Raw genomic sequence first — 12,011 nt, forward strand, 5'->3', positions numbered from 1 at the left:
GAAGAAGAAGAAATAGAGGAGATGGAGGGCGGCTTTGTGTTTCGGCCAAGGGAGAGAAGTAGTGTGTATGATGTGTGAAAATGAGGGGGTGAAGATGGGTTTATATAGGGGTGGGAAGAGGGGTAAGGTTTGGCCATTACGGGTGGGTTTGGGAGGGAAAGTGGTTTGAATTTGGATGGTGGGGTAGGTGGGGTTTTATGAAGGATTGATGTGAGTAGTGAAGAGAATGGTGGGATTTGATAGGTGATGGTTTTTTTGGGAAAGAGGTATTGAGGTGATTGGTGAATGGGTGAAGAAGAGAGAGAGTGGTGGGGTAGGTGGGGATCCTGTGGGGTCCACAGATCCTGAGGTGTCAAGGATAGCTCATCCCTGCACCAAGTGGCGTGCAAAACGCCCTTCCTACCAATCCTGGCGTTAAACACCGGGCTGCTTCCCTTTTCTGGCGTTTAACGCCAGCTTCTTGCCCATTCCTGGCGTTAAACGCCAGTCTGGTGCCCATTTCTGGTGTTAAACGCCCAGAAAAGTGCCAGACTGGGCGTTAAACGCCCATTTTGCTGTCCTCACTGGTGTTTAAACGCCAGCAAGTTTTCCTCCAGGGTGTGCTATTTTTCTTTCTATTTTTCATTCTATTTTTTCTTTTTCAATTGATTTTGTGACTTCACATGATCATCAACCTACAGAAAACATAAAATAACAAAGGAAAATAGATAAATATAACATTGAGTTGCCTCCCAACAAGCACTTCTTTAATGTCAGTAGCTTGACAGTGGGCCCTCATGGAGCCTCACAGATGTTCAGAGTAATGTTGGAACCTCCCAACACTAAACTTAGAGTTTGAATGTGGGGGTTCAACTCCAAACTTAGAATTTGGTTGTGGCCTCCCAACACCAAACTTAGAGTCTGACTGTGGGGGCTCTGTTTGACTCTGTTTTGAGAGAAGCTCTTCATGCTTTCTCTTCATGGTTACAGAGGGATATCCTTGAGCCTTAAACATAAGGGATTCTTCATTCACTTGAATGATCAATTCTCCTCTGTCAACATCAATCACAGCCTTTGCTGTGGCTAGGAAGGGTCTGCCAAGGATGATGGATTTATCCATGCACTTCCCAGTCTCTAGGACTATCAAATCAGTAGGGATGTAATAGTCTTTAATCTTTACCAGAACATCCTCTACAAGTCCATAAGCCTGTTTTCTTGAATTGTCTGCCATCTCTAGTGAGATTCTTGTAGCTTGTACCTCAATGATCCCTAGCTTCTCCATTACAGAGAGAGGCATAAGGTTTATACTTGACCCTAGGTCACACAGAGCCTTCTCAAAGGTCATGGTGCCTATGGTACAAGGTATTGAAAACTTCCCAGGATCCTGTCTCTTTTGAGGTAATCTCTGCCTAGTCAAGTTATCCAGTTCTTTGGTGAGCAAAGGAGGTTCATCCTCCCAAGTCTCATTACCAAATAACTTGTCATTTAGCTTCATGATTGCTCCAAGGTACTTAGCAACTTGCTCTTCAGTGACATCTTCGTCCTCTTCAGAGGAAGAATACTCATCAGAGCTCGTGAATGGCAGAAGTAAATCCAATGGAATCTCTATGGTCTCAGTGTGAGCCTTAGATTCCCATGGTTCCTCATTAGGAAACTCATTGGAGGCCAGTGGAGGTCCATTGAGGTCTTCCTCAGCGGCGATCACTGCCTCTTCCTCCTCTCCAAATTCGGCCATGTTGATGGCCTTACATTCTCCTTTTGGATTCTCTTCTGTATTGCTTGGAAGAGTACTAGGAGGGAGTTCAGTAACTTTCTTACTAAGCTGACCCACTTATGCCTCCAAGTTTCTAATGGAGGACCTTGTTTCAGTCATGAAACTTTGAGTGGTTTTGATTAGATCAGAGACCATGGTTGCTAAGTCAGAGTGGCTATGCTTAGAATTCTCGGTCTGTTGCTGAGAAGATGATGGAAAAGGCTTGCCATTGCTAAACCTGTTTCTTCCACCATTATTGTTGTTGAAACCTTGTTGAGGTCTCTGTTGATCCTTCCATGAGAGATTTGGATGATTTCTCCATGAAGAATTATAGGTGTTTCCATAGGGTTCTCCCATGTAATTCACCTCTTCCATTGATGGATTCTTAGGATCATAAGCTTCTTCTTCAGATGAAGCGTCCTTAGTACTGCTTGGTGCAGCTTGCATTCCAGACAGACTTTGAGAAATCATATTGACTTGCTGAGTCAATATTTTGTTCTGAGCCAATATGGCATTCAGAGTATCAATCTCAAGAACTCCTTTCTTCTGATTCGTCCAATTATTCACAGGATTCCTTTCAGAAGTGTACATGAATTGGTTATTTGCAACCATTTCAATGAGTTCTTGAGCTTCTACAGGCGTCTTCTTCAGATGAAGAGATCCTCCAGTAGAGCTGTCCAATGACATCTTGGACAGTTCAGACAGACCATCATAGAAGATTCCTATGATGCTCCATTCAGAAAGCATGTCAGAAGGACACTTTCTGATCAATTATTTGTATCTTTCCCAAGCTTCATAGAGGGATTCACCTTCCTTCTGTCTGAAGGTTTGGACTTCCACTCTAAGCTTACTCAATTTTTGAGGTGGAAAGAACTTTGCCAAGAAGGCATTGACTAGCTTTTCCCAAGAGTCCAGGCTTTCTTTAGGTTGTGAATCCAACCATATCCTAGCTCTGTCTCTTACAGCAAAAGGGAATAGCATAAGTCTGTAGACCTCAGGGTCAACCCCATTGGTCTTGACAGTGTCACAGATTTGCAAGAATTCAGCTAAAAACTGATGAGGATCTTCCAATGGAAGTCCATGGAACTTGCAATTCTGTTGCATTAGAGAAACTAATTGAGGCTTAAGCTCAAAGTTGTTTGCTCTAATGGCAGGGATAGAGATGCTTCTCCCATAGAAGTCGGGAGTAGGTGCAGTAAAGTCACCCAGCACCTTCCTTGCATTGTTGGCATTGTTGTTGTTTTTGGCTGCCATGTCTTCTTCTTGTTTGAAGATTTCTGTTAGGTCCTCTACAGAGAGTAGTGCTTTAGCTTCTCTTAGCTTTCGCTTCAAGGTCCTTTCAGGTTAAGGTTCAGCCTCAACAAGAATGCTTTTGTCTTTGCTCCTGCTCATATGAAAGAGAAGAGAAAGAAAATATGGAATCATCTATGTCATAGTATAGAGATTCCTTGAGATGTCAGAGGAAAAGAAGAATAGAAGGAGGAGGTAGAAGAATTCGAACTTATCAAGAGAGATAGAGTTCGAATTATTGATAGTGGAGGAGTGTTAGTCCTTAAATAGAAGGATGTGAGAAGAGGGGAAGAATTTTCAAAAATAAATTAAAAGATTTTGAAGAAATTTTGAAAAATTGACGAATGATTTTCGAAAATTAAAGTTGGGAAAGAAATAAAGTGATTTTTGAAAAAAAAAAGATTTTGAAATTAGAAATAAAAAATATCTGATTGAAAATTATTTTGAAAAAGATGTGATTAAGAAGATATGATTGAAAAGATATGATTGAAAAACAATTTGAAAAGATTTGATTTTTTAAAATTAATGACTTGGCTAACAAGAAATTTTAAAAGATATGATTCAGACATTAAACCTTTCTCAACAGAAAAGGTAACATACTTGAAATGTTGAATCAAATCATTAATTGTTAGCAAGTATTTTTGAAAAATGGAAAGAAATTGATTTTGAAAATATATGATTGAAAAGATATGATTTGAAAAAGATTTGATTTTGAAAAATTATGAAAACTTGAAAAAAATTTGAATTAAAAACAAAATCCTCCCTCTTGTGCCATCCTGGTGTTAAACGCCCAGAATGGTATCCATTCTGGCGTTTAACGCCCAAAACTCTACCCTTTTGGGGTTAAACGCCCAGCCAGGTACCCTGGCTGGCGTTTAAATGCCAGTTTTCCTTCCTCACTGGGCGTTCAAAAACGCCCAACTTTTTCTGTGTAATTCCTCTGCTGTATGTTCTGAATCTTCAATTCTCTGTATTATTGACTTGAAAAGACACAAATTAAAATTTTTTTTTTAATTTTTAATGATGAGGAATAATCAAAATGCCACTAAGATCAAATAAACAATGCATGCAAGACACTAAACTTAGAAGTTTGTATACTATTGACACTAACAAATTGAGAATGCATATGAGAAACAACAAAACACTCAAGACAAGAGAATTTAAAGATCAGAACAAGGGAATCATCAAGAACAACTTGAAGATCAATGAAGAACACAATGCATGCAATTTTTTTGAAAATTAGATGAATGCAATTGACACCAAACTTAAAATTAGACACTAGACTCAAACAAGAAACATAAAATATTTTTTTGATTTTATGATTTTATAAATTTTTTTGTGCTTTTTCGAAAATTATATGGAGAAGTAAAATAAAGGATTCAAAATTCTTAATGAGAATTCCAGGAATCATGCAATGTTAGTCTAAAGCTGCAGTCTAAAGAAATTAGACATGGCTAGCCAAGCTTCAGCAAGACATTACATTCAAGAGCTAAATTGATGAGAATCAATCAGCTTTGGTGATGATGAAAACATCATCTTGAAACTCTAGAATTCATTCTTAAAAATTCTGAAGAAAAATACCTAATCTAAGCAACAAGATGAACCGTCAGTTGTCCAAACTCAAACAATCCCCGGCAACGGCGCCAAAAACTTGGTGCACGAAATTGTGATCATCAATGGCGCCATCAACATGGTACGCTCAATTGCAATCTCAACTCTTTATCACAACTTCGCACAACTAACCAGCAAGTGCACTGGGTCATCCAAGTAATAAACCTTACGCGAGTAAGGGTCGATCCCACGAAGATTGTTGGTATGAACCAAGCTATGGTCATCTTGTAAATCTCAGTCAGGCGGATTCAAATGGTTATGGAGGATTAATCACTAAAAGATGAATAAAACATAAAATAAAGATAGAGATACTTTTGTAGTTCATTGGTGAGAATTTCAGATAAGCGTATGGAGATGCTTTGTCCCTTCCGTCTCTCTGCTTTCCTACTGTCTTCATCCAATCCTTCTTACTCCTTTCCATGGCAAACTGTATATTGGGCATCACCGTTGTCAATGGCTACAGTCCCGTCCTCTCAGTGAAAATGTTCAACGCGCTCTATCACAGCACGGCTATTCATCTGTCGGTTCTCGATCATGTCGGAATAGAATCCAGTGATTCTTTTGCGTCTGTCACTAACGCCCCACAATCGCGAGTTTGAAGCTCGTCACAGTCATTCAATCCCTGAATCCTACTCAGAATACCACAGACAAGGTTTAGACCTTCCGGATTCTCAAGAATGCCACCATCAATTCTAGCTTATACCACGAAGATTCTGATTAAGGAATCCAAGAGATAAACATTCAAGCCTTGTTTGCTTGTAAAACGAAAGTGGTTGTCAGGCACGCGTTCATAAGTGAGAATGATGATGAGCGTCACATAATCATCACATTCATCATGTTCTTGGGTGCGAATGAATATCTTAGAACAAGAATAAGCTGAATTGAATAGAAGAACAATAGTAATTGCATTAATACTCGAGGTACAGCAGAGCTCCACACCTTAATCTATGGTGTGTAAAAACTCTACCGTTGAAAATACATAAGAACAAGGTCTAGGTATGGCCGTGAGGCCAGCCCCATGATCTAAGATAGCATAAGACTACTCAAAGATAGCTACCCAGATGAACATACAATAGTAAAAGGTCCTATTTATAGAGAACTAGTAGCTTAGGGTTTACAGAAATGAGTAAATGACATAAAAATCCACTTTCGGGCCCACTTGGTGTGTGCTTGGGCTGAGCATTGAAGCTTCTATGTGTAGAGACTTTTCTTGGAGTTAAACGCCAGCTTTTGTGCCAGTTTGGGCGTTTAACTCCCACTTCTGTGCCAGTTCCGGCGTTTAACACCGGGAATTCTTGAGCTGATTTGGAACGCCGGTTTGGGCCATCAAATCTCGGGCAAAGTATGGACTATTATACATTTCTGGAAAGCCCAGGATGTCTACTTTCTAATGCAATTGAGAGCGCGCCAACTGGGCTTTTGTAGCTCCAGAAAATGTACTTCGACTGCATGGTGGTCAGAATCCAACAGCATCTGCAATCTTTTTCAGCCTCTGAATCAGATTTTTGCTCAGGTCCCTCAATTTCAGCCAGAAAATACCTGAAATCACAGAAAAACACACAAACTCATAGTAAATTCTAGAAAAGTAAATTTTAAATAAAAACTAATAAAAATATAATAAAAACTAACTAAAACATACTAAAAACATACTAAAAACAATGCCAAAAAGCGTATAAATTATCCGCTCATCAGAAAGCTCTCCAAAACCTTGAAGTGAATCAGGGATCATGGTCCGATACTATGCTTGACGGTACACCATGCAACCTTACTATCTCCTTGATGTACAATCTTGCCAACTCTTCCATAGAACAGTTTACTCGGATAGGCAGAAAGTGAGCAGATTTGGTTAAGCGATCCACAATCACCCAAATCGCATCAAATCCCGACCTATTCCTCGGTAAACCGGTCACAAAATCCATAGCAATTCCTTCCCACTTCCATTGAGAAATCTCAAGAGGCTGTAGCATTCCCGATGGTTTTTGATGCTCTATCTTCACTTTTTGACAAGTCAAACATTTGGATACCACTGTTGCGACATCATCCTTCATCTCAGGCCACCAGAACATCTTCTTCAGGTCATAATACATCTTCGTACTCCCGGGATGATAGAAAACCCATTGTTATGAGCTTCCAACAATAAGTCCTGTCTTAAACTCCCAACATCCGGTATACAAATCCTTCCCTTGTACCTCCATAACCTCTCATCATCCTTAGTGAAATCTTCACGCCTCTTATCACCAACTGGCTGAAACAACTACTGAAGCTTATGCTCATCTTGCTGAGCCCGTTGTATTTCTGATTTAAACGTGCTTGAGATCTGTAACTGGTTCAAATAAGCTCTTCCGGTCACTTCACCAATATCCAGCTTAAGCTTCACAAACTTATCCACTAGCTCTTCTTCCTTGATCCTCATCCAAGCAATGGTTAAAGATTTCTGACTCAAAGCGTCTACTACTACATTTGCCTTTTCAGGATGATAACTCATCTCAAAACCATAATCTTTCAACAACTCCATCCACCTTCTTTGACGCATATTTAGCTCTATCTGATCAAAGATGTATTTGAGACTTTTATGATCAGAAAAGACACTAAACTTTACTCCGTACAAGTGGTGCCTCCAAATCTTCAAGGCAAACACAATTGCTGCTAATTTCAAGTCATGAGTGGGGTAATTCACCTCATGCGGTCTCAGCTGACGCGATGCGTAAGCCACCACATTTCAGAGTTGCATCAATATGCAACCTAAACCCTTCAAAGAAGCATCACAATATACTTCAAATGGTTTATTCAGTTCCGGTAAGATTAAAACAGGTGCTGAAGTTAACCTCTGTTTCAAAGTCTGAAAACTCTCTTCACACTCCGACGTCCACACGAATGGCACTTCTTTCCTTGTCAATTTTGTCATCGGTAATGCAATCTGGGAAAATCTTTCGATAAACCTCCTATAATATCCGGATAAACCCAAGAAGCTTCTCACTTCTGTCACCGTCGTTGGTCTCTCCCATTCCATCACTGCTTCTACCTTAGAAGGATCTACAGCTATTCCTCCTTTACTCACCACGTGGCCTAAAAACTTTACTTCTTCTTTCCAGAACTCGCACTTTGACAAGTTAGCATACAACTTCCGCTTCTTCAAGATTTGCAATACAATTCTCAAGTGTTCCTCATGATCTTTTGCCGTCTTAGAGTAAACTAAGATGTCATCTATGAAAACCACCACAAATTTCTCTAAAAAGGGACAAAAAACTCTGTTCATGTAATCCATGAAAATAGCAGGTGCATTCGTTAACCCAAAGGACATTACCGCAAACTCATAGTGTCCATAGCGTGTTCTAAACGCAGTCTTAGGGATATCATCTTCCTTCACCCTTATCTAATGGTAACCGGATCTCAAATCAATCTTAGAAAACACTCCAGCTCCTTGCAATTGGTCCATCAAGTCATTTATCCTTGGCAGCGAGTACTTGTTCTTCACAGTCACTTTGTTCAACTGTCGGTAATCCACGCACAAACGCATTCCTCCATCTTTCTTCTTCACCAATAAAACTGGCGTTCCCACGGTGATACACTCGATCGAATGAGCCTCTTATTCAGAAATTCTTCCAACCGAGTCTTTAATTCGATGAGTTCTATCGGAGCCATTCTATACGGCACAATCGACACTGGTCCTGCTCCCGGCACCAATTCAATTGCAAATTCAATTTTCCTTTGAGGTGGGAACTCAGGGATATCTTCCGGGAACACTTCTGGAAAATCTCTAACCACCGAAATCTGATCTAAGTTCTGGGCATCACCCAACGCATTAGCAGCCAACAGAATATAACCCTGACACTCCTCCCCACTACAATGTACCATTATAGAGTTCAATTAATACCCCGTAGCTACCACTACTCCATTCTCTCCTTCCGGCATAAACCGAATAGTCCATTCAAAGCAATCCAACAAAACTCAATTCTTTGACAACCAATCAAACCCCAAAATTATTTCTAGCCCCACCATGGGTAAACAGATTAAATTGTGCACAAAGTCTCTACCCTCAAGCTTGAAACCTACTTATCTACAACCTAACCTAGTCATAACTGTTTGATGCGGAGTATGCACATGCAGATCAAAAGGAAACTCTGACACTTTCAAGCCTAATTCCTCAACTTTAGCAAACGAAATAAACGAATGCGTAGCTCTAGTATCATATAATGTAACTAAGGACTTATCACCAATTAGACATATACTTCTCATCAACGGATCTGCCTTGGAAGCATCCTTGGCATTTACAGCAAAGACTCGACCTTGATGCTGACTCTGGCCCGCATTCTAGTTCCTCCCACGAGTACAATCCCTCGCAATGTGGCCAGGCAACCCACAATTGAAATAACCACTCTGATTTTCTCTTCCCTTAGCATACTGAAATTGATTCTGATTATTCTTTCTAAAGCCCCCTTGGCTTTGAGGTGCATATCCTCCTCTCTTGAAGCTTTGTCCTATCGGATGAAGGTACTTGCCACGCCCCCGACTAGAGCTCCCTCCATGAGTGTCCTTGTATGTCGCCACGGTCTTGGCATATTCTTCCATTACTCTAGCCTTGTTCACTAAGTCAGAGAAGACACGAATCTCCAAAGGAGCCACAGCAGTCATAATGTTATCCTTCAAACCCCTCTGGTACTTAACGCATCTCCAGCTCTCGTAAGTCTCCGGGTCACCCTGACACACCCGAGAAACCTACAAAGCTCTTCGAACTTGTTGGTGTACTCAGCCACAGACATGGAACCTTGCTTCAGCTGCATTAGTTCCATCTCCTTTGCTTCCCTTGCAGACTCGGGAAAGTATTTCTTATAGAAAGCCGTTTGGAACACCTCCCATGGAATGTCGATGTTTTGAAGCTGTAGCAAATGACACTCAGCTTGCCACCAAGGCTGGGCCTCTCCCGCTAGTTGATAAGCGGCAAACTCTACATATTGATTGAGGAAAACATGTTGTGCCTGTAAAGCACGCTCCATAGCTTGAAACCAGTGGTCTGCTTCAATAAGATTAGTCGATCCTCAAACGGTTGGCGGATGAACCTTAAGGAATGTTGTCAGGGTCATCGGAACTCTTCCCGTGTTGTCGCCGTTACCCTCAGCATTATCATTGGCATTCCCTTCGCCATTCTCATTGCCATTTCTGTTCCCAGCCGGTAGGCCCAATCTCTGCACAGCTTGCAGAGTCGCAGTAGCATTAGCTTTCATGGTATTAGCGAGATTCGCCATTGCCGCCATGAATTCGGCATGATTGTCAGTTGGTTGCTCATTCCTACTTTCTCGTGTTCGTGTTCGACCTCGTACGTGAATGGCCATAAAGGGTTCCTGTCTACACCAAACAATCGATATCAAGGTGATCAGTCTCAATATCAAAACTCTAGTGCTTCAATTATCCCAAACATGCACTCACAAACAAGCATGATATCCATATATCAAGCAGATAACCTAATAGCATCAAATAAAAGACACACAGAGTATGAAATAAAACATAATCGGTCCATCCCTCAGGCTCACAAGGATGAACCGCTCTGATACCACTAAATGTAACACCCTAATTAGCCTAAGCCTTACCTCGTGTCGTAAAGTAAAGGTTAATCAAAGATTACGACAGTTCTAAGCTCATACATACATATATAGAAGGAATTATTAACATCTAGAAGCCCGATGAAGAATATAGCTCAAAATAGGATTTAAAAGCACAAAACATACTAAATCAGCTACTAACTTAAGGCACAAGATATAGATAAAATATAAACAGGATAATAGTATAATAGTGTATATCATAAAGAACTAGCCTCGACTCGCGGAGTTTAAGCCGGCTAGCCATATACAGACCATACAAAAACTTGACAGTTTAAGAAATAGCTTATACAAGTTTGGTTCTCTCATATACTAGCCTCTAGGCAAGGACAAAATACAAAAGTAAGAGATGTATATACAAAATTAAACAAAAGACTCCAAAAGAATCCAAGATTCTCCAATGCTGTCACCATCCAAAGCAACTCACCGAGATGGGTTGCGACCTGCATCTGAAAAACACAAGATAAGGTATGAGAACCGGAGGTTCTCAGTATGGTAACAGTTCCCAGTGATGTAGGATATAAGACCCCGGGACGCCAAAGGCAATCCTAAGCTCCATATCCATCATAAAATTCAACTTAAAGCATTCTAAAACAAATAAGCATAAATATACCAACATTGAATAAAATAAACCAGGTTATCTATCTTAGAAGATTTCTACTCTACTCAAACACCGCTGTCCCACAGCCTTCACCAACCGATCCTCCATGCGATCCCATCGCCACTACCTTCCGAACCTCCTCAATCCCAGCAAAAAACACAAGTTATATACAATGCTAGAAAAACACAAGTTGAAGCATATAAAGCAATTAATTCAGATAGCTAGTAAACATGTTATCCAATTAGGCAAGCCATTACAAGTAAACAAAGCATACAAATAGATAGAAATGCATATGATGAATGCCTACCCTACTGGATGTGATATCACATTGTCGGTTCAATTGCCAACCCGACACATCTCCATGGAGACGTCACCCTTCGGATTTCTCATATGGAAACCACCGAGATATAGTGCCCGGATCACTGTCCAGGTACTGGCACCTGCACGCCCTATAGATCCAAAGGGATGCGAGCGGGATACTTGATGCAGGTGGAAACTGTCTCTCAACAAATTTCCTTCGGCAAGTGTACCGAATTTGTCGTCAAGTAAAAACTCACAATAGAGTGAGTCGAATCCCACAGGGGTTGATTAATCAAGCAACTTTAATTAGAAGAATGTTCTAGTTGAGCGAATTCAGAATTTGGGTTGAGATTTGCAGAAAATAAAATGGCGGGAATGTAAATGATAGAAAAAGTAAATGCTAGAATTAAAGGGCTGAAAGTAAATTGCAGAATTGTAAATGGGAATGGGGTGTTTGCTCATAAAAGTAAACGCAGAAATTAAAGAGAATGGGTGAGATCAGAATTGGGGAGTTTATTGGGCGCAGGAGATGTTGCAATTCTCCGGATCAAGTTCATTTTCATCTCTTCCTCAATCAATGCACTTATTGATCTCCTTGGCAATCTTAATTGATTGAATTACAATTTCTTGCAATTCAATCTCTCAAATCTTGATCAATAGCCAATTCCTTGGTCAATTGCTCATGAGAAGAGATGAAGTGTGGTCACTGATTATACCACATGCATTTCCCAAATCAGGTGTTGAGAGGATTATAGTCACATATCCATCCAAACCCAATTTGGTCCAGCATGAGAAAGCATTTCTAGCTTGATCTCTTCATTCCTCTTTCAAGGTTCAGAAGAGATCCAAGTTTGAATAGCTTCTTTTCCAAGATAACTACCCA

General features: G+C 40.4%; 1 protein-coding gene and 1 non-coding gene across 2 annotated transcripts; one reads left to right on the forward strand and one right to left on the reverse strand.

Annotated features, from left to right (window-relative positions):
• The first annotated feature begins 2,473 nt into the window (after positions 1-2,473).
• Positions 2,474-2,581, forward strand: LOC130977428 (small nucleolar RNA R71). Its single transcript, XR_009085118.1, has one exon. It is a non-coding gene; the product is annotated as a small nucleolar RNA R71 (small nucleolar RNA).
• Positions 2,582-8,944: 6,363 nt separating this feature from the next.
• Positions 8,945-9,265, reverse strand: LOC130975022 (cold shock protein 2-like). Its single transcript, XM_057899856.1, has one exon. It carries the CDS (start codon positions 9,263-9,265, stop codon positions 8,945-8,947), a length of 321 nt encoding a protein of 106 aa, XP_057755839.1.
• Positions 9,266-12,011: the final 2,746 nt, after the last annotated feature.

The sequence above is a fragment of the Arachis stenosperma genome, chromosome 4, assembly GCF_014773155.1.
Source record: "Arachis stenosperma cultivar V10309 chromosome 4, arast.V10309.gnm1.PFL2, whole genome shotgun sequence".
NCBI classification, from domain to species: Eukaryota; Viridiplantae; Streptophyta; class Magnoliopsida; order Fabales; family Fabaceae; genus Arachis; species Arachis stenosperma.

Excerpts from the sequence above, each read along its gene's own strand:
- LOC130975022 (XM_057899856.1), bottom strand. The coding sequence starts at position 9,265 with ATGACTGCTGTGGCTCCTTTGGAGATTCGTGTCTTCTCTGACTTAGTG.